General features: G+C 31.8%; 1 protein-coding gene across 9 annotated transcripts in view; it reads right to left on the reverse strand.

Annotated features, from left to right (window-relative positions):
- Positions 1 to 12,886: 12,886 nt before the first annotated feature.
- The window catches only part of p120ctn (adherens junction protein p120), a 246,965-nt gene continuing 235,669 nt past the window's right edge, over positions 12,887 to 24,182 (reverse strand). For 6 of the 9 annotated variants that reach the window (XM_087155626.1, XM_087155627.1, XM_043049508.3 and 3 more), the window contains 6 exons: positions 23,419 to 23,569; positions 21,018 to 21,250; positions 20,701 to 20,920; positions 20,593 to 20,612; positions 20,392 to 20,490; positions 12,887 to 14,702 (listed from right to left, as the gene is read on the reverse strand). In XM_087155626.1, the coding sequence (XP_087011752.1) occupies positions 14,553 to 14,702; positions 20,392 to 20,490; positions 20,593 to 20,612; positions 20,701 to 20,920; positions 21,018 to 21,250; positions 23,419 to 23,569 (873 nt within the window). In that variant the 3' untranslated portion in view covers positions 12,887 to 14,552. Of the gene's footprint in view, positions 14,703 to 17,304; positions 17,356 to 20,391; positions 20,491 to 20,592; positions 20,613 to 20,700; positions 20,921 to 21,017; positions 21,251 to 23,418; positions 23,570 to 24,182 lie in introns of all 9 variants that reach the window. The other 3 variants (XM_087155628.1, XM_071188185.2, XM_043049509.3) reach the window with 1 other exon arrangement.

A 24,182-nucleotide genomic window follows, 5' to 3' on the forward strand; every position in this document is an offset into this window, starting at 1 on the left:
AGATTTACTTATTTCAAATTAACTACAAAATATTGCAAGAGATGGCGCTAAAACATTTTCGTACATTTTGTGCAGAAATATACTATTGATAATGGGAAATGATAATAAAAGTTAACTTCTACTTTCACTCAAAACTTTATTCGGAATTGTAAATAACATACATAGTGTAATGATTAGATTATCTCAATAAAATATATGAGGAGTGTATAAGATGAAAATATGATCCTAATAGTTGAAAGAAAAGACGGATTGAACTTTTAGATTTTGTATCTATTTTAAAAAAAACTCGTTTACTCAATAAATGATAGACAAATATAAGTATGAGAGTTTTTTTTCTTATGTAGTATATTAGTTAACTAATTAAGTTAAAATTATGTAGCATAATAGATAACATTTAAAAACTTTAATTTGAAAGGTATAAAAATGTTTACTTCCTTATGGTTGGTTGACTCACTATGTGAATAATTAACTTAACAAGAAAAAATTTAGAAAACTTCCGGTGTATTCCTCCGCTTATGTTATGCTTGCGAGGCGATGTGTGAGCAAGATTAATAAACTGTAGTAAACATAGCTCTGAAGGAAAAGAGCCGTGAAAGTTTCAGAAAATATTTTTGATAATTAAATGCAAAAAATATAATGGAGGGAGGAAATTTTGTAGTACATTCGCATACAAGTGAGCAGAATAGAAAAGGGAAAGGGAGATAGTCAAAATATGGAACCGGTCTTCTCCCCAGATGGGGTATTCGAGTGTTGCTATGGCGAATAACGTTTCTGGAGGAGGGAACTGACTGACAGTCGTTCGAGATTGAAAAAATACTTCCGAGTCTGGCATCTTCCATGGCCAAGAACGAGTAGTTCAGTACCTGCAGTTAGAAAAAAAGATAATCTATGCAAAGAACACACAAAGAAAGAGGTTGTCAAGTGAAAATGAGTAAAACTTAACCAACCTGTTACTCTGTTACTGCTCAGCTCAGGAAGCCATTGACTATCGAAATGGGCTATATGACGCGTAGACCCGAACTCTCTACGTATGGCAACACTTTGCATGTTTTCACCATTAGCGTGTGGGGAGTCATAGGAGAAGGAAGTACGTCAGTATCTCTTTTGATTTTCAAATAGATTAAAAGCTTTTAAGTTAGGAAACTATATGAAATTGAAAACTACATTGAATATATTCTAAAAGAAAGAGTCGTGGAAATAATAAAAAAATATTTGTGACAATTAAATACGAAAAATATTAAGAAAGGGAAAATATCGTAGTACATTCCTATAAAACTGAGAAAAGAGGGAGGGTTAAGACATAAAATCGGTCTCCTCCCCAGATGGCGTATTCGAGCGTTGCGATCGCGAATATTTAGTCTGGATATTTTGAACATTGGTGGCGTAGTTTTCGTTACGTAATTTATTGCACCTGTGTTGTAACTGCTAATGATTTTGTAGCCAAATCAATTAGTCAACAAATCCAATTTGTAAGTGTACAGCTAATTAACATTAAAACTACTGTAAATATATGCTTGTAGAAAGTTTGTCTTACTTCCGAGCAGTTAAATATTTATTTACGTATATTTCTCGAGTGCCCTTATCGCTCTAACATGAATCATATCTCTGGGGCGGAATAAGGAAGTATCCCATTTAATCTGAATTTATGTTAGTAATGTAGTAGTAGTTTATTTACGTGACACTAAAGTTGCATAGTGGGCTATTGGGGACTCTCGGGGAAACATCTCTGAGGATGATCTGAAGACATGCCATCAGAATTTTGACCCTCTGCGGAGGATATGGCTTCCCCGATATGTGCCAAACCAAAGTGCGTAAAGTTGAGCACTTTGGAAATCGAAAGACAGGTGGAGCTCTTCGCAAATCTGAATTAATTTATTGAGCTATAATTTCTGGGTTTTAATCAATGGATAAGTACTTCGCTTTGTTTCTTTCCTGAACTGGAGTATTATATAGTTTATTGTTTTCAATACCGAAAAGTAAGTCACTTTTCAATTTTGTAAACGTAAGGTAGACATCTTGGTTGGCTGGAGAAACGGATGACTCTTTTTAGACCTAAACCATACGAAGGGTTCAAAAAATTAATTATGGCTAATATAATGTCCAACTCATATTCTCCAAAAATACCAATTGTTAATAAAATTTGCCACGGAATATGGAGTAATAAGTAACACTATCTTTGTTGAACCCCAACGAACGGGTAATCCAGCATTCCCAAGTCAAAACCAGCTAAACTTAAAAAAGAACTGGATTTAAAAGTCTAATTGAATATTTGAAATTTACAAGCCATAAAAAAATTCTTTTGGGCGTAAATGTACTGCCTACCACTATCAACTCATCCTCAATACACTTGCGATCTTAAACGAACACCTGTCCACCAAATTTATATTAAAAGGAATAGAACCAGAAATATCCCTAGAATCTTGAGCTACCGAAGTAAAAGCTAATTCTTGCTTACAAGTTCTTGAACTAATTTGGTTCACCAAAAGAGGTTCAAATAGAACACAAACAACTACTGTCCTGGTTAGCATTCTCGGACATATTGTACCCGAAGAAATAACAATTCGGTATTGTTTGTCTAAAATAAGTACTCCTCTAGACATTTATCTGGACCTGCGGCGGTGACTATGATAACGAGATATGACTATTTCAAGTAGGGGTGCGGGGTCACTGTTTAGGAGTGGTTTCGGCTGGTGTCGGAGAGAGAAGGGGGATCTCTTTCTTCGATCTATTGTGTTAGCCCTAGAGTTAAGAGAAATAAGCATTCGCCCCTGAAACATCGTTTAGGGCTTTCGATTCCTTTTTTTTAAATCTTTCCGCTTTTTCACAAGCTTCAGTTATGGAAAAAATTTTCAACAAATTACTTTTGTAGTAATTTTTTTCTATTTTTCATCTTTTAACTTTTTTGAATTTTGAAAAATGCCTTTTAAATTTAAGAAATTTGAAGTTTTAAAATCAGCACTATAACTAACGCATTATAAACAAGAAGCTTTTTAATAACTAACATTTTCAAAATTTCCGGAAATCTTTCATTAATTATTAAATTTAATAACTTGAATAAATTGTGCTTTTTTATGTGTCAGTTCTCTTCAGATTTTCATCAATACAATTTGTCCACATGTTATGACATGTTGAAATTGTTATTTCTATGAATAGTGATTGATAAATAGGAGAATTAATCAGTAAGGAAATTATATAAAATTGTTTAGAGCAGTTCAATGTTTTATTAATAAATAACTCTATAAATTTATTATACATTGTAAATTGGTTAAGAAAGAAAGAAAAATAAAAATAAATTTGCTAATAAAAAATTGTTGTACTTAGCTTAAACAGACAATACTAGATCTACGACATTACGCTATTTATCGACAGCCTGCTTAAAATGCATGCATTTCGATCACCCAACACGAACTTGTGATCGGGAAAAGGAATGAACCCGATGTAGGCAACCTTCAGAACATGGATCCACTAAACACGACTCTCTAAAGTTCACTGCAGCAGTACGATGCGCTCGGCGTGATTTCAATCAGCAAATCAAGAATTAGCTACCTTTCTAACTACAATGATTACCCTGGCTATAAAAGAGCAGGTTCAGCAGGTAGCTCAGATAGTGCAAACAAATAATGATTAAAGTGTTCTACAAACAAACATCCTTTACCGCGTTAATGGACGACTCCGAATTTCAGAACCTATTTTCTGACAAATATTTAGCAACAATAATTCTCGCTCTTCTCAAAGAAAATGCAAAAGAAAAAGAAAACCAATTGCTCTGGAAATCCGGAAAAAAATGGATGACAGTCAATCAGAAATCATGCATGACGGCGGTCTCCACCAAAGAGAATCTCCAACCATATCAGGAATTTAAAGCTATTAGCCATATTTTTATCTCTTGGGTTGGACTGTAAGGTACAAGTTTAAATATTTCTTGTTGCTTTCAGATCTTCGTTCTCCATTGCTGAAAGACTCTACTTCCATGTGTAAGTGACCAATGCATTTATATAAACATTATCTCCAGTTTCTCATCCTATTCATATAATCATAAGCATGTCAATAAATATTACTACTTGGAACTGTCACAGCATAAAAAACAAACTCTACTGGTTAAAGCTCAAACCTTTCTCCCAATCTCAAGTGATAGCTCTCCAAGAAACATTTTTAACTAAAAAAGACACTTTTCATGTTCCTACCAAAGCAATATTTCTACAAGATCGAACTAACGGCTGCGGGGGTGGACTAATTATTACAGTAGACCGCGATTCATCGACGAAAGTTATACCCATACCTAACTTACCATAATCCGACAATGAAGTTCTAACTGTTCAGATAAACACTTCTGACAACACTTTCTCTCTTGGGCCGGGATAGCCTGCTTGGTAGGGCGCTGGGCCTACCAACCAATGCTCGTTAAATTTGTCGAGTCACAAAGTCCTCCAAGTTCCCACAACAAATTATAGCTCCGAGGGTACTGATCCAGAAGTTTCCTTGTCTTCGGGATTGGTTCAAAATTACAAAGCTATGGAGTTGAACATTAGTAGTCGTAAACCCAGAATTGGGTCGGCTGTTCAACGACTGTTATAAAATAAATAAAACCCTTTCTCTCTTGTGAACCTCTATACCTTTTAGGGTCAGTTTCCAGTTGACTGGTTTTAATCCCTTAGCTGATCACTAACTAACCCATTCATCCTACTAGGTGACTTTAACCTTCATCACGGTGCTTTAAGAGCCCAGTCAACGTCAAGAAATGCAGAAAGGCTTTTCAAGTGGCTTCTGGTAACACAATACTGTCCACTAAACACAAAATTCCCAACATGTTTTAAGCCAGGATGCCCTTACGTGTTGATCTTATCATCGTATCTACTGACCTTTTTCCAAAAACGAACTATGTTATATCCTCTGATACATTGAAAGTGACCATTCTCCGGTGAATATCCACTCTGGTAATCTCCAACAATAATCCTTTCTTAAGTAAACAAATTCGAGTACATTGGAACGGCTTAATCTCGGACTTAGAAGAAACTATCCTCGGAGAAAATAACTTCTCCACACAAAGTCTTCAATTAATGTATCAGCAAAAACAAAAGAAACACAGCTCATATAGACCTGCTCTTAACCCACGCTTTCCACCTTTTTGGAACTGTCAGTGTTCCTTTTTAGTAAAAAACGAAAATACTCTAGAATTGCACGCCGTACTCCAAATCCAGATGTGTGAAAGATGTATAAAAAGACTGAGTTGTGGATGGCTAACCACACAGCCAGTAAACAATACTGAAATGAAATCTGGATTAGCGCTTGTCAATCTAAATCCATCCATAAAATACTCCGTTCAATATTAAATAGCCCTGAGCCCTTTCAAACATTATCACAGTGAACAGCATTGAACTTCATAGTCCCTTGGCACAAGCAAACGTATTTGCAACCCACTTCTCTTAACCATCTCTCAAAAATCGTATTCCCCTGGACTTCAGCGGAGCAGACAAGGAATTCAATCAACTCTTCACTTTACAGGAACTTCAAGATGCCCTCTCATCCTCCAAATGTAATTCACCTGGACCAGATAAAATTCTCCTAAAAGTACTGCGCTCTCTCTCGGAAGCAGCTCTGCAGAAACTTCTGGATGAGTTGAACTCTAACTAGGCTTCTGGACAAATCCCAGAGTCCTGGAAACTGGCCCACGTCATTCCAGTCCACAACCTTCTGATCTGGTGTCCTCTCATAGACCTATATCGCTAACATCCACTCTAAGCAAAACTCTCGAACGTATGTTTCTAAAATAATGTAAAAAAATTATAAACAAAAAATATGTTTATTCTGAGACAGTACTTTTTTTGTGTCTGACTTAAAATATCGTCAAGAATAATTAATTAACATAATTAAAGTTAGGTCCTCGAATTATTAAGGTTGAGTATGTGAAAACCCGACTACTAGATTAGATCAAAAGTTATTCTAAGCGTTTACTTTTTATTTTGCCCACAGTATATCAAATTTGGCCACTTGGTACACCAGACTCCTCTTATAAACAAATTATTCATTTGGTCGAAAATAAAATTAAACTATTATTACATTATAAGATATGCCGACTTTTTCTAAATTAATTTTGAATCTGTTGACATTTTTTCATTGACAAGTATACGTAATTTAAATTTAAAATTAATTGAATAAAGAGGACTCACCTTATGATAAATAAAAATCTCATTATGCTGAAACAAAACTTTCAATAATCTATAAATAGAAAGGAGGAACAAACTTGTTTCTCTTTACAGCCTCTTTGCATTATTAAAACTTAAAAAAAGCATACTTATAAAATCAAGCTAAGTCTCATTGAACATGAAATAAACAAAACAAACACGGAGTCATGATGGAGTCGCACTCTAAAATCCATTTAAGTTTTAAATGTTCAATTTGTAAGTGCACGATGTGTAGCTGCTCCTAATCATATCAATGGTTTAAAAAATATGTCAATCAAGGAACCTCTCTCTCTTTTACTAGACCTCTTATTTTTCTGTAGTTCTTTACCAGAAGGACAATTTGAAAGTTACAAGCTTATCTAATCTTCAATATATGGAGAAATTGTATTTTTCGCTGAAAGAAGGTAAAAGTATAGGGGGCAGTTAGAGGTGCCCAAGATGTTTCAGCGATGAAAAGGGTGGTTTGAGTTGGACATGCCAGTGAAGAAAAAGAAATTTCTAAGCTTGTTTACACAAAGCTTCTTCCCGGCTCTAGTTTTGTATTTTAGGTCTCAGCAACTCACCGACTATGTAGGTGGTCAGTTAGAGAGAAAGCATAGGCCAATTTGTGATGGGATACAGGCAATAAGCAACTCTCAGTTCTGTTTCCGCGTGACTGAAATAAATATAACACAACAGCCCAGAAGCAGAAAGTGCCTAAAACTGTGACGCACGTCGCAGATCAAACAAAGTCCTGCAAAAACAATTTGTATCTTGAATAACTGACAGCATTTTCATACGAACTCACCTGCCTCCGGTGGCCTTGCAGAACAATCCCCAACCCTAATCTCATACATTCTTCTGCAGACCATAATGACCTGAAGGTTTAAAAGCTTCCTCTCATAATTTTGCAGAACATTTCCTCTCCCCTCAGTCAGAAAGTATGTTTCAAGGAGTTCCTCTGCTGCCAGATTTGCCTCCAAAAGACTACGCTCCGTCTTAAATAATTCTGAGCTTTCTATATTTTCCTCAGATACAATGCAAATGATAATCTACATTAATTCCATGTTGGAGCAGTATAAAATATATTTTGAAAGAGAGGAAAACATTGATATTGTCATTAAATGAATGAAAATTCTCTTTAGCTTTGACCACTTGCTGTTTCCCAGGAATGATGTTGGTTTAGAAGAGGAACATTTGACACCCTGCACAAATTTCAGCACATTTATCAGTAATCTATCTTTACCATCCTGAGGAGGAAATTAATGAATTAGCTTTTGGCTATAACATTTTTATGAACTGGGTGTATTAGTTTTTAGCAGACAGCAGGAGAAATCGATCACCATTTTTATCAAGAGAGTTTCTAAAGCAAGCCGCAAAAAATTAAATTCAGAGATTTCCAATTTCATAAAGTTTTACTTTCATATTTTCCAGAAGCAATTTGTAAATCGTGGGAATCCACGATTGCCAGAATTGTTTCTAAAAGACCAAATAATTTTGATGGAGATGAAGTTGTTGGAACAACAGACCAGCGAAGGTTTGTGTTTGCAAATGGTGCACCATCAGGGCACTTGTCCCTTCGAAATAGTTTTAAGGCAGCCCTTATTTTAATGTCCGGATCTTCATATCATAGGCATTTTTTTAATCATCATCGTCGTTAACAAAATTTTTTACTTCAAAAGGGACTGAAAAAGTAACAAATCAAGAATGTTTAGCTTGGTTTAAAAAAGAATGTAGATTATCCGAGTATGATCCTGTATTTTAATAAGTGAAAATATAGTATTTTAATGTAAAGTTGACTTTCTTTCGCTGTGAAATGCTTGCAGAACATTTGTGTAAATTAATAAGTCCTGTTGCAGAACATTTGAAAATATTCTGCTTATGGGTACAATAGCAATTTAGTTTAAACCATGATCTCGTTTAAGAACTTATAATCAAATGAAAATGAGTTAAAAAATATTTCTATAAAAATTTTTTTCATTGGTGCCTTGTGGTACCGCCCCCCCCCCTAACCGCACATGTTTAGTATGCTTGATCTGGCCCTACCCATCCCCTGGGTTTAAAACCTTCAGATTCTCGGCCTACATTTTTTTAGAAACATGACCTTTCCCTATCACTTCAGAGTGTTAAAACAAAAAATCCTAAAGAAACCTTCTGTATTTCGCTGTAACTCTATCTCATGCTGGGGTGCTCAATAAGATCACTTGCTCCGAATAGTCAACTCTTGTGTCAGGAGTGTCCATGACTTCGGAAGCCATATCTTTTCTTTTTCCAGCCAAACCGATCTACGAACCTTAGACGTATTATACAATTATGCATTTCGTGTGGCAACTGGTTTGCCTCGATGGACACAAGTTCTATTCCATCTTAATCCCTTGGGGACGGGTGATTCAGAAAAGCATTCGTACAAAATCAGGATCAGGACTTAATTAAATAAAAAACGGTAACTTAAATGTAGTCGTTTCTAATTTGACAGACTTACTTAGCTTTTACTTTAATTATTGTTAGTTTAATCATACATATAATCAATGTTAATTCAAAGTATAACTAAATAGTTTTATTTTGAACAAAGTAATGGTAAATTAAATAAATCAAACAATTATAACTACGCCCACAAATAAAGTGCTAAAGAATTACTTTGATTACCAGTTTTATCTTTTAACCCTGGTTGATACGGTTTTATGCTGGCACGTATTTGTGACAGTCGGCGCAAAAGGGTTAAAGAAGCGGCAGTGAGTGCACTAGCTTCAGGTCATAAATGGCCTTCAGCAAAACTCTACCTCCCTCCAATAATCTTCTCCAGCTTACCATCATCTACATCTCCCTCCATCCCGCTTTCCACGATGTAAAAGAACTCCATTTATACCATTCATGCACAGATGGATGAACAGCAAGAATATTTCTTAAGATAACGTTATTAAATACAGGGCCGTTTTATCCATTAGGCACTGTAGGCAACTGCCTAGGGGCCCCGCCACGTTCAGGGGCCCTGTGCTACAGAGAAAAAAATTGACAATGTTTCTTAAACAGTAAAAATTTAATTCGAAATTTCAATGACGATTGTCTTGCTCTGTACATTACATCGACGCTATTTTAGTACATTTCTGAACGCATTCCAAATTAGATATTAATATTATGGTAGTTAGTTCATATATAACGCAGTAATATAATCGCAAGCAATTTTATCGCGGTTATTTTAACGCCGACTAATCAGATGACTATACAGCAAGAGCAGCTTTTTTAAGACAACACGCTTGAAAAACGCGCAAAATTCTACGTTGTGAATGCACAGTTACTGTTCTGGTACCTACCTTAGGTATGTATATTCTATGGCCAAGCTACCAAAGAGTATGTAAAAATAAGGTTGGCAGTACTGATTCTTTCGTCGCATGACTGGGGAATTCCCCGATCCGCTAAATACATAGGTAGTATTGTGTCATAGACAACATTTTTAATGTAATCGTTGAATTTTTTCACTTCGTGCAATTTGTTTGCGAGTTTTACGGCTGTGAATGAAAAGAGAGTTTTACAGTTTGTGTTTCAAAACTTACGAATTTAGAGGTAAGTATTGGATATTTATTTATAAAGACTGCAGAGGTGCTTTGGGCTTCGAGAAAATCGGTGAAACGACGAGTAAAAATCCGTGTAGTGTAAACTGAAGTTAAAATTACTATACGTAAGTTTTATTATTTTTTTCATATTTTATTACGTAATACAGGACTTGACAAATGTGAAGTTTAAATTCATTGGCCATAATGGCAATTGAAAATGATGTATTGGAAAAGGTTAACTTTCAGGATGTCTTGAACGATTTTGTAACAAAAAAAGTTAGAAGAGTTAATATTTAAGCTTATTGTATGATTTTTTTTAAATGCATATATTAATTACTTATATTCTTTTCGTTTGATTCAATATTTTTATTGAATAATGTGATAATATATCTATGTAGTAAAAAACAGTGTAATTATGAATAAAGTGTTGTGTTAGCGAAAAAATATATTAGGAAGATAGAAGACGGTAGGGGGGGGGGCCGAGACGAGCATTGCCTAGGGGCCGCGACATGCATAAGCCGGCCCTGATTAAATACCACCCTCCAACTCAAAAATTTACTACCGTTTCAGATTCGAGCTCTGCTTGCAGAGTTTCGCCAATAGAATCTCTCTAACTGTATTGCTTTTGTAACCGATGGACTCAAACAATCAGACGAAATTGGCATAATCCTAAGGTTACACGATCTCAGGTCGGCCTCCTCTACATACATCGGAATTTACCACCGAAGAATTAGTTATTTTCTTAGCGCTCTAACATTCTGCAACGACCACTATATTTGTCTAACGGACAGTCGTTCGATCTTTGTCTCTCACCAAAGGTACCTGAAAATCTCTCTTCTTTAGACCAAATCAAGTCAGACAGTGAGATCTCTCTCATTTATTTGGGTTCCTCAGGAATAAAATAAAATGAACAAGCAGACCAACTTTCAAAACAAGCGCTAAATTAAAATTTCATCGTACATCACCAGAAGACTTTAGCCAATCACTCCTTAAGAAAGCGTTCAATAAAGAACTCAGTGTATGGAAGGGTTGCAAATACTTCATTTTCTTCCACTGCCTCGATAAATCTCAAGATCACCGTAATCAGCTCCCGAAATCTTAATGTACTAATAGCCAGACTAAGAACCAAATATCTCTCGACTAATGCAATCTTACACAAGTGCAAACTGATACAGAGCCCAAACTGTCCGTACTGCGAAGGTGTCGACAGGAACGACCACTTGCTCAGATGTCCCTCATTCCAGAATGCTCGTAAAGAACTTTACAAATCCCTCTCTTCAGAATCCACCATTTACCGATGTCGTGAACTTGTCTGGCAACCCCTCTACAAAATTTTCCAAGCCATAAACCGTTTGACTTTTTATTGCAACTTTCTGTTATCAATCTAGCCTTAATCATAAGCTTTATTAATGGAAATACAGAGCCATAAGCTAATGCAGAGATCTCGTAGCACTTTTCGACAATCAAGCATCTTACAGTAGAGGAGGGGCCTCCCTGGCCGAGCGGTATCGCCGGTCCAAACGCTCTGTTAAGCGTGGAGGTAGCGGGTTCGAATCCCGCCGTAACCCTGGATGTATTCTTTGTGATGTCTTTCTCTGAATTGTTCTATCTGTATTTTCTACTTGACAATGACTTATAAGCCTATATTGAGCACACAAGCCAGCAAATGTATGTAATTTCAATAAATCAAATCTTACAGTAGAGCAGTTTAAACAAGGAGTGATACCACACACTTTGTTCTTTAGGAGTCTGTTCAACTCACCCACCTGTTCATTGACCTCTGCTAGAGAAGCTGGACTTCGGTTATCTACTGGGAACCATATGTTTACCATCAGATCATTAAGGGACTATTTTTGTAATGAAACAGCTGATTTTTTAAAAATTACAGACAAAAGAAAAAATGCACTACCAATTTTGATATCTTATGCACAGTCTTACAGAGTTGGACAGCGACCCGTTAACATTTATAAAACTTCACTTTTTCTATAATTACTTGCCCACAGTTACTTGGAAATTTCCAGTTCCATATAGTTACTGAACCTGAAAAATTTTAATCAATTTGAAAACAAAAGCAAAGAGTAATGTATTCCTTACCCGTAAGACTATCCACACACTAACTGTGAAAGCATGCGAAGCATCGCCATACCGCAAGGAATTATACGATATGCCACCTGTAGCCCATTTTGATCGTCAATTATATTTAAGTGAAATTTTTAGAAAAAAAAATACATTAAAATTTTTATAATTAAATTAAAGTATATCAAGCCGATTAAATGCTACCTTTCTAATATTGCAGCTGTTATATTACATATGTTAATCTCGTAATTTATAGTATAAGCAAGCAGTTTTTGTTTAATCTTCAAAATTTCTAACATTCCTCAAAACTCCTTTTCTAGCTTTTCAAAAGTTAAAGGCTTTGGTGATCGAAAGCTTTTTTTAAAAATAAATATAAAAGTTTTTTTCCCCCTCTTATTTAACGTATAAAAACACTGAATCTATTGAATAAAATTAGGGGATTCCACAGTAGTCTTGAATATTCAAAATGGCAGAAATCTGCCAAAGCAAAAGAACCCAACTGTCGCAAGAATCCCATGTATGCAATTTTAATGGTTTTTAAAATCATTGTCTTTAAATTCCAAACATCAAACTAAAAAAAAATTTGTTTTTTAAATTATGACAAAAATATGCTTTTTAAAATGCAATTTTGTTTGTATTAATCCCAGGCCTGCATACTAAAGACCACATATAAATTAATTCCGTCTCTCGTACAAAACATTGGCAGTGATACACTAAAAGTTAGCTCTATTTTGTTAAGTTTTGTAATAAAAGATTTTATTTATAGCTGAAATTACATTAGCACTATACACGTTGTTATAGTAAAATCTGATAAAAATGGAAGAAAGTTATTGTGCTACTGTTATAAAAAAAGGTTTGAGAACATAACTTTTATTATATCATTACAGTATTTTTCTTATTTATGCCAGCATTTCCAAAAACTGATTTTTTGTGAAAAAATATTGTATCACAAGTTTCCTAATTCTTTTAATGTAATCTATATGTAAAGTGAACTTTTTGCATTAGTACCTCGAATAGGAGTCTCTGTCTATCACATCACTGATAAAGAAATGATACAATTGGGGAAAAATCTATTAATTTCAATAAAATTTAAACAACTTTCTTTGCATGACAAAATTTATTAATCAAGTTTTTCAACTAGACAAGTTTTGACACTTTTGAATTATGCACAACTTCATTTGTAAAACGACTTAAAAATTTAACATCTTAAATATGTAAACAGGTCAACTTCATTAGTATACAATTTCAAAATCAAAACACTTGACTGCTCTTAAAAGAACATATTATATTCATTAACATAACTTAATACAATATCATGCATTTATATTAAATCGAAAGAACAAATTGATAAATAAAAGTAAATATAATACATAAGCTGCACATAAAATAATCCAATGGGATGTTTTTCTTCATGTTTGATGTTTAGTAGCACCTCGGGTAAATGCTATCAAGAAATAAAATGAATTACAAAGCTGGTGCAAAAACATGAGTCAAATCAAAACCAACAAGATATATTCAACATTTTCATATTAACTTTTCACTGATTCAAAAAGAAAAGGAAAACTACATATAATACAATTTTATAACAGAAAGTACATACAAAATTTTGCACCAGTGAAAGAATATAATGAGTTGAATATAAAATGTCTATTTTTCAAAAATATCCTTCTTGCAAATGAAAGAATAGAATTTCAGGTATCATGATTTTTCACAAATTGTTCATTTCAACCACCAGATGATATATCCAAATGATGCTTTGATTATGTTATAAAAATTGGTATTTTATGTACCTATGGTGAATTGAAGATAACAGATGGTGCATGAAAATGGGTAACTACGAAACTCCAAACTTGAATTACGAAATATGAAACTACATAGAATGTAATGCTAAATTTTATGGAGTACAACAAACTTGTAAAACTTTTGTAGAAAAGAAAAACAACACATAACAGTAATGAAAGACTTATGCACTTCCTAAAACATTGCAGGTAATACTGAAATAGCTAAAAATAAAATTATTAAAAGGCAAGCTAGTAAAATATTGCAAAATGAATTAAACAAAAAGGTCCAGCATAAAATATTTTGGTTCAGATGAGTTATATGCAATAGCACACATACTCAGGCTTACTATTTTCACATTTTTTTTTAACATTTACACACCATTAGATTATGCTTTAAATTTTGAACTTTCAAATGGAAAGTTGAATTGACTTGAGTGGCAGTTCCTTATTCACTCTTTTGCTGTAGAGTATTAAGGCAAGGCTATCTGGATTGATGGCAGGATAGCCTAGAAATATGTCACTGACTCAAACGTAAAATTGAAGTCATTTTTGAGCTGTATATGTGTAAACAAATCTCAAAGTTAAAATGAAAATGTAAGTGTTACCAAGCTTACTCCTTTGAAAGCGCTTTAGAGCTACTTGTGACTGCAAATAAGCGCTATAGTTGGCACAAATAATTGTTTCAATGGGCAAGACTTGTGGGAGCAATGATATATTTCTATTGACTTATATAAACAAATTAGGAGGCACGTAGCGAGCTACCATTCTTAAAATGGTTCATTGCTCGCAACACCAGTATACACCACTGACGACACGCATCCTGACTGTCTATCACCCGTAACTGAACAAACCAGCTGCGAGGAGAGATATTTTCTAAGTAAAATTTTTACTCTCTAATTGTCTCTATCAACAAGATGGTACAGTTTGTGAGCTCAGGCACTATGAGCTCTCAGTATGAACATATTAGGAAGCAAGAACAGGACTCACACCCATGAGTCACCAGCTGGCATTCCATCCGGTTGATCATTGGTAAGAAGTTGCTGTTTAGGGAGATCAGAATGAGTCCTTTGTTCTTTGTTTCGCCTTTTGTTTACCTGAGCATAAACTGGATCAGCAGGGGAACGTGCTTGCTCCTATTCAAATAGATTTTTTAAATGCAATTATTTTGGATCTAATAAAGTAACATCGCCATGCATTAAAATAAACTAAAATACATGCATTGCAATAAATAAAAAGAATCTAAGTGACAATACCAGTCAACATAAAAAAATAAATGTCATTAACTTACAAATTTCAACAAGCAACAGATACTCACATATTAAAAACAGCAAACAATCAAAAGTGCGAAGAAATATTCAAAGATGAAAGGAGAAAAAATAGAATAAACTATGAAATTGAATTTGCTTAAAAATCTTAACTACTTGTAAAAAAAGTGTAATATAATTCTACATCTTTAAGAAAATTCAACCTTAATATACTAAATTTATGGGCCAAGAAATTGTTTTTGAAAGAGTTCTTATGTAATCAAGGTAATGAGTCAGATGGAAGATACAGATGCTCAAAATTATTTCTTATAATAAAAAATAAAAAAAATACTCTAAAAGGGGAAGAAAAAAAGATGAATTTATAAACATCAAATGAGTTAATTAAATGTTGTGAATCTCCATACTGTTACACAAAGAAAGGAAATAAAAGAAACTATTTTTTTTCCTGTTGCTTATTAAAGAGCAAAGAAAGAGAAGATAAAGAGCAAAGGAACAGAAGATAAAAACACCTGCCTAATATTCCTTAAATAGAGAATCAATGTTATAATTTAAATTAATAAAGCATCATACCTGCTTACCAAATAGGAGAGGAATAACATGCCATGCCACGATTATTAATCCTTTGAGAGTTAGTCTCAGTTTTTTTTTAAAAAACTCTTTAAGATGGTGGCTTTCTTGTATTATTTTTTTAAAAAAGGCCGAATTTTGCATTTTCCCCCAGGTGTATCTAATATAAAATAAGAAACTAGAGCACAGAAAAAAATATCAGTATTTCTTTTTTGTACATGGGTTCTATTGTTTGGAAAAATTAAATTTTGATATAGCTATGAAAAACAAATGGAATTTTTTTGAGAATCCAAAGTTCTTGTAATTAGAAGTTCGGAGGTTGTACCTCACTTAAAAATAAATATTTGTTTAAAAAGATCATAAAGCACTTATTTAAACATTCTTTATGGCAAAATAAAACACATTAATAGTTTTAAAAAGTTAAGATGTATATCTTCCACAGATTAACAACACTTTTTAGAAGCAAGCACTTTACCATAAAAAAACATTGTATACACAAGGATGAGCACAATATTTCTAGAGTTGAAATGCAAGTTTAATTCATACTTTTCAACTGTTGAAATAAATTTGTTTTAAATTTATTTTATGGATAGAAAAGTTGGACATTATGCAAACATAATCTTATATGCAAGTTCATGAGATTAAATTAAAGTCACATTAATTGCTAGAAGCCAAAACAAAAATTTTAAAAATGTCGTTGTACCAAAAATTTTAAGATTTATTTCTTCAGGCTCTGTATAAAATGTTGGATTAGGAAATTACTGGATCAGGAAATTACACTATATGTAATAATGGCACAAAATTCCGTAAATCTAGCTTAAATATTTATGGAGATATGGACATGTTTATAAAAAACTAATTTTTTTTATGTATTTTTTTTGCTACTATAAAAATATTCAATAAGGTTAAACAAAATTTTCTGAGCAACTTTAAATTAATTACAAAACTATTGTATTAAAATTAAAAAAAAAAAAACTTGTTGAAGACTGCACAAAATATGAGTAATTAAAGTTGTTCTCTCTCTCTCTCTTTTTGCTGGAAGCAGAGTTATTTAGGCATAGTGATGAAGGAGCAATAAATACATCATTTGTGCAGTTTGAACAATAAATTACTTCCAACTTAATACGAAGATGACTATTTTACAAATGGCTGTGAAGGCAAAAATACATACGCGCCAAAGCACGGGGGTTTCCTAGCAAACGTTACACCTTAAGAGAAATAAACAAGCATACCACTGCTTGATAGAATAAATAATATGAACATCCACAACGCTACCATAACATACGAAGTACATAATACGGTTGCACCATGAACCGATTCGTAACATCCTGAGCATTGTGCATATCATTAAAGAAACAGCAACAAGCTTAGTTGTACACATCCAACTCCTTAAAATAAATATTTAAAGAGTTATACAAAGGGTATGTTACTCATCTAGAATTTATTTTAAAGTTATAGCAAGAAAAAAAAAGCGAGACAATTTTTTTTTTTTTTTTTTTTTTTTATAAAAATGTTCATATTTCAAATATTTAAGTTAGGCATACAGAATTTTGTGCAGTTATTGCATATAGTAACGAAAGTAATAGTTACAAGCCTCAAATTTATAGCTACATTTTTCGGCATACGGTATTCAAAAACACTATTTCTGTTTGTAATTTGACGTTGATTCCTCAAACCTGTAAAAAGCTACAATTTCAAAGCAAAATGTTTTGAGCACAGTAACTAGAAATACAGATATTTACAATAAATATTAAGTTAGAATCAGCAAATATTTGTTAGTATACAATACATTTTTATTTGAGGAAAAAATAAGGGCTTTAAGGTAATTACCAAGCAGATAAGAAAGCATGCAAAGAAAAAAGAATAGAAACTTTGTCATGCACAATAATTATTTAACCATTACCATTCAATTGGAAAGCTCCAAAGGAAGGAAAAGTTAGTACCCATGAGGGGGCTAAAACAGGATGAATATTAAGCATATAAGGCAATTTATACAAATAGTAATGCAACTAGTGAACATACTTTTATAAAAAAGTAACATTAACATATCTAATACTATCTATAATATAATTGCGGACATGAGATAATGGTAACTACATTATGCAATAATGCCATAGCTACCAAGTTCAACTTAAAATACTAAACATACATAACATTTATAAAAAAAATATTCAAAAGTAAATTTTTAATTCAATTTCTAACGCAATTTAGTAGATATTTATATATTTGAGTTCAAAAGATGAATCGGTACCTAGGTTGTTTAGAGGGTTTTTAAATTAGCGACCTTATTATACACCCGCTTTTGAATACTACTTTTCATCATTACGAAATTCCTTAAGTGGTCAAAATTTTCTTGAAAAAGAAGTGAATAAATTAAAGAGAAGTGAAAAAATTGAAAAAAACCAAAAAAAAAAAAAAAAAAAACCATAGGAAATAGTGACAAAAAGAGCTATTGGATAGTAAAACTATCAAAACAAAAAGTGTTACTATAGAACAAAAAAGAGAAAACAAGTTAGAAGATTTGCTCAAATTATTTATAATTGGGACCTTCAAAAGCAAACATTCTACAAAACTATACTTGATTTAAGTAATTTGACTACGAATATTATTTAACTAATTTGCTCCATTCAAAAATGTAGTAAAAGGCTATTTTTGCACTTATTCACATAAAAAAAAGCACATTTTAATGTTGACAAAAATTAACATTGAGTTGTAACATAGGCGTAGCCTGAAAGAAATTTATGGGGAGGGAGGGAACAAGTTTTTCCCCCCTAAGAAGATGGTTTGCTTTATATATTTTCTGCACAGGGCATGCCGACACACACAGTCGACACAGTATATTTTCTGCACAGTCGACATTGATGACTGAATGTTTAAGGACGGCAAATATGCTTTGTTTAGTAAAATGTTTTATATCTAACTACAATATTTCCCCCAAAATTGTTAGCTAGCTGTGGCCTGCTGTAGCTCTGGCAAATACGAAAAAAGTAAAATCAGCATTAAGAGGTTCAATTGCTGTTTTGTCCAAACAATGAGGACCATTTTGAGGTTCATATATCCGAATCCGTCAAAAAAATGGTATGTTTATTCAGTAAGTACATTTTAGTGTCTAATTTTGCAACTTGCCGGCACTAATTAATTAACATGTTTGAGGTGACCCCCCATGAACCTTAACAATTGAGTCCTGGAAAGTGAAGAACTGATCATTAGATCAAGAGTTATTCAGGGTGGTTCATTTATTTGTGCACTAAATGTCTAAAAATTTATAATTCAAATCTGTTTATTTATTTTTCTTTATCTCTAATTTGTTCCATTGTGAAACATTTTTATAATGGATTTTTCATATTCCGGTCTATTTCTTTACTTTATGCTTTATTTTCACTGTTAGCAAATTATTACTTCTAGATATTTTTAAAATAAAATGTCAACTTCCTCAAATTTATTTCCCATTAAAGATGTATTATTGTCACTACTTAGTCTGAGTTTTGTAAGTAATATGCAGATTTTTTCTTACTATCTGATATTATATAATGCTTGTAAAACTTAATTATATTAAAAGATAAGAATAGTTTTTTTTTAAAAATTAAATAGTAAATAAATGAAGCAAAATACATAAATTGATTGTAGCTATTTTATTTATTGCCATAACAAATCTTAATTATTTACACTGTTATATTTAAAAAATTTATTATATTACGACAAGTTCAATGTCAGCTAAACAAGATTACTTAAAATAAAAATAAAAAAAATCAATTTCCAAAAAAAAATCAGTTTTAATTTTAAAAATATTGAGAAAGCACCAGGTTGTGTTATAGTTCTTTAATCAAGAGCTACATTTGTTGTATGTGGGTATTTTTGTTACCAAATTATATCTGCAAAACTTTAAAATATAATTGTGTTTAATTTGTCAGATTTTTTATTGACAACTGAAAAAACACAATAGACTCTTCTATACATATGATAAAACAGACTTTTTATTTCTAACCAATGATCATTTTAAATACACATGATTGCATTACCATTAAAATGAGATAATTTTATGATAGTTAATTCTTATTTATTATTTAAATACAAAGCAATCTTTTCACAATATTGCCAAAAGGGTTAATTACTTCAAACAATGCTTTAATTTTGCATTGTTTAAAAAAATGAGAATAAATATTTTAGGAAGGACGCCAGTACGAGATTCGCCATAGACGCACGCTACTTTCCATAGGCACGCCTCGGACAAGACAAGGCACATGCAATTAAGGGAAAAAGAAAGGGGTCTACACCTATTTTTAAGATTAATATTTTTGTAAAAACAATTTGCTTAGAATTCTTAAGTTTGTGGAATGAGTATACTAAGTATGATATCGATATTACTCAATAGAAGTGCCATCTAAGTTCCCCCCATCATTTCATACTTTTGATTTCTTGAGCATGAACAGTCAATTCTTTTAAAAGAAAAAGGCTATACACGTGCCGCCAAGTTGCAATTCCTACATCTTCAGAATTTATATGTGATCATTGGTATGCTAACGAACACAATCTTACACTAACCCTAATGCCTTGCTCAGCCTCTAAATTTGAGCGATTGGGAGTGTGTGTGTCAAACATAGGTGCGAGAATGAAAACTATATAACAATGAAAATTTGGACGAGAAATCCAAAGAAGAACACATGAACTTAAAAAAGTTTATAACATGTTTATGTTGTAATGATTCCATTTTCGGAATTTGATTTTGCAATCCAATATCTTATCAATGACAGTATCTGCGGTTTTAAAACAAATATATTTTATTATAATGAAACAAAAATCTTTTCTTTTGTTATTTTAACCAAAGTTATAACACTTCAAAACATGTAACACAATCTAGATATTTTAAAATGAATTAAAATAAATTAATTTTAATTTCTTTTTTTAAAATTTTAGATAATAGTTTAACATAACTAAATTTCTAAAGAGGTTTAATAATTCGGGTAACTAATGAACAGTTGACTAAATTTACCATTCCAGGAGGAAACACACCCATGTGTGGTCTGTGAGCTTGAGATTGGGAAGGCGGTTCTGTGCTATGGCTTAGTTCACTTAACGGTAATTCTTCTGACTAAAAAGTGAACAAATTGAGTTCAATAAAAATTTGAAGCTCTTAGACACATAATACTTAGAACAGAATACCAAAATATTAAAAACAGATTGTTTAACTTACCCTACTATAAGGAATAGATGCTGAAAAGAAAGAAAGAATCAAATTATATTAGAGCAAAATACTTATTATATGAAAAGCTGATAAAAAATCAAAAACAATTTTATTTACCTGCTGTTGAATTTAGCTCTGTTCCATGAGGCAAAGTACGATCTTCATATTTTGTTCCACCTTGTGTGCTGACTGGACGATTCAATGTGCTATTTGCTCCAGTAGGAGATGAAAGTGAATTTCTAACTGCTATTGACTTAGGTACAAAATGAGATTCTTTAAACCCAGCCTTTAGGTAGGCATCCCGAAGTTCTGTATTCTGCCACATGTTATACAGCAACTATAAATTGGATAATAGCAAACTTATTTATAAGGATTTTAAAACATTTCACAATATTGGAGAAAATTTAACAAGAAAAACAAAACTGAAAATCTACCTGAGAAGCAAATTTAACCACTCTCGGAGAATAAGTTCCTTTCTGTTGAACAATCTGATTTAATCGTTCAACACCACCCAACTGCAGAAATGATCGAGCAAAATCAGTTTGTTTGGCAATCACCTCATTTAATGTTCCAAGAACAGCGGCGATCGTGTCATCTGAAGTCCCAGAATCATGCTGAGGTGATCCATTTGGTAATTTGAGAAGCAAATCTTTTAATGCATAATTACCTACAATTGAGATCTTTATAGTTATAATAACAGAATGCTGAAAGTAAAGTGCAGCAGAATTCATTTAAAAAAATTAAACAAATGAAATAAGATTATCTAAAAAAATAATTAACTTTAGCTATTATGATCTGCAGATTTGAATATATATTAGCTATCTTAACATATATCACATCTAGAAGAGCATGGACAACTCAAAAGACTCCTATATTGACATAGATACAAATGAGTACCCCAAAAGACCAAAGGATCAATCAAACCAAGTCAAATAAATTGATCACTACATGGTTGAAGTATGTCAGGTGATTATGTTCTACATTTTACAAGGGATGCACAGTGTTATTTTAGAACTTTGGAAGCATCATTGTTTTTCTATGAGAACAATAAATTCACTGACTCATACACAACAGAAATCAAAAGAGGATAGGCAGTAAAAAATTACGACATCACTGAATTTGTCAAATAACCATAAAATGACTAATACTAATGACTTTAATGGTAAAAGTCAGAAATGTCTCAACTGCATTAAACTTAAAACAATCATAGACAAAACAGAATGATGTTACAAATCAGGCTTGATTGTTACCAATGAGAAATTAGTTTTTAAGATAAGATTTTCATTGCAAACAAATATTAAATATATACAATTGTAAGCAAATAAGAAAGTCATTTAAAACAGATTCAAAAAATTCAATTCTTCCTAATAAATCTACATATGTGATAAGAAGCATTTTTCATTGATTATATTAAGGTTATTAAGTTATATTTTAAATACTAAAATTTTTGACATGGTCTTCAAGTATACTTGTTATTCCCAAAGTTTAGCAGTTTTGTAATAATGAGATTTCAAAATGAATTGTCAAAAATTTTTGTGAAAAAAGAACTTGACAGAAAATCACATTAATCAGAACTTGATAAAAGTTACCAATCTAAAATATAATTCAGAAAGTGTATTTATATCGAATATTCAATTGGAAATAGTTTTTATGAACAGAAAACTCGAAAGCTTCTATTCTTAAAACAATTAGCTCTTAAAAATACAGAGAACTAATTTAATGCTAAAAGCCTATTACTCCACAAAAAAAAGTTGTAACAAGAGATATTTACCTTCAAAACAAGTATTTAAATAATAAAATAATTCAAAATGGCATAAAATTAAGTTAGATGTTACCAGTTTTCTTATATATATATTTTAGTAACTAATCAGCGAATTAACTAATTTGCTTAATTAATTAATGAACTTTTAAAATTTTCTTAAAAGTAAATCAAATTACAGTAGGGAACCGATTATCCGGAACAATCGGGACCATCACTATTCCAGATAACTGATTTTTCCGGTTTTCTGAATCGCTACAAAAAGCCGTTTTTTTAATTGTTGAACCCAACTAAAAAAATTTTTTTTTGGAAATAAGTAATACACTAATGATTATTTCCAAAATGATGGTAAGGTAAACATCTTTCAAAAAAGAAAGAAAAATCCTAAAATCTTATGAGGAAAATTTAAAAAAAAAAAAAAAAAAAAAAAAAAAAAAAAAAAAAAATGGCGGGAAAATTTATTGAATTTCATTCCAGTGTTTTGGTTTTCCGATTTCCGGATAACGGGTTCTGTACTGTATAAACAAGGTACACAAAAAATATATAAAAAAATTAAATATTTTGCTAAGTTCTTATGCCTTTTTGAAATAGAATATATTAATTAGAATATTATAAATAAAAATATAGCATATAAAATGATTTGCCAAAACATTAAATTATAGCAATGAAATTTATATTGATGAGCTGCAAAACTAAAAATTACTAGGATACAAATGAGTTCATAAGTCAAACAAGTTTATCACATTTTAAAAATACTTTTGTATTTAACAAAATCTGTCCAAAATATAAACCAACTTTGTATCTAATGTAATATAGAATTTTTTTAGTTAATTCTATTATAGTAAGATGTAAAAATAGTTATATAAATTTTGGTGACCAGCAACAATTTGCAAACTTAAAATATAGATATTTGAAGAATCTACTACAAATATTAACCTTGTAGCTTGAAACAATTAAGTACCATAGGCTAAAATATTTTATTAAAAATTAGATTGAGCTAAAAATTCTCTTAAATCCATTTGAATTATTCATTTTTTAAAGGGGAATTAAAAATTTGATTACTGTTTAAAACTTACCAATTAAATCACGATTTCTAGCATCTGAGGATAAGTTTCGGAGAGCTCCAGCAACTGATCCTACTACTCGATCACAATCCATCCGAAGCAGTTCAACCAGAATAGGTAAACCCTTTTCTTTTCGAACAGTTGCCCTAATGTCTATACTGGGCTAAGAGGGAGATAAGAAAATTCATAAATACAGATGACAAACTACATATTTAGTTAAAATTAAATTTTTCAACAGGATGTAAACAAAAACTGTTTCTTTAGTACCATTCTAATAAAAATTTACTGAATATTTTAATGGTTTCCCAAGAGAACTAACTCAACATTTTGTAAATAAAGTAAAATAATTCTCTAACAATTAGAGTAAAGCTAAGTTTTGACTAGAGTTAATGATTTAAATTTAAGTTTATAAACAGGCAAAACAAATACAGAATGCTTATGTATTCTAAAAAGGAATATTTTTTCAGTTAAAAATACAGTCGGACCCCACTATAGTGAACCGTCTGCGAACTTAATAATGAGTCCACTATAAACGATGGTTCACTATATCCAAATTTTTTGCATAAAGACAGTTGAATGATTGAAAATTGGGTTGGCAATTTTACATAAGTTATTAAAAAATTAATGAAAAAAGTACTTATGTAGCTAAAAATTAGTTTTAACTTCACTTTTATGAAAAAAAATTTGTGATTTTTAATTGAACACAATTCGATTTTAGAGTTCACCAATTTTCTTATCTATAATGTGCCAAGAATGCAAGATTTTTTTTATCTACA

This window comes from Parasteatoda tepidariorum, chromosome 12, assembly GCF_982258835.1.
Source record: "Parasteatoda tepidariorum strain Cologne lab strain chromosome 12, Ptep-v5.0, whole genome shotgun sequence".
Taxonomy (NCBI): domain Eukaryota; kingdom Metazoa; phylum Arthropoda; class Arachnida; order Araneae; family Theridiidae; genus Parasteatoda; species Parasteatoda tepidariorum.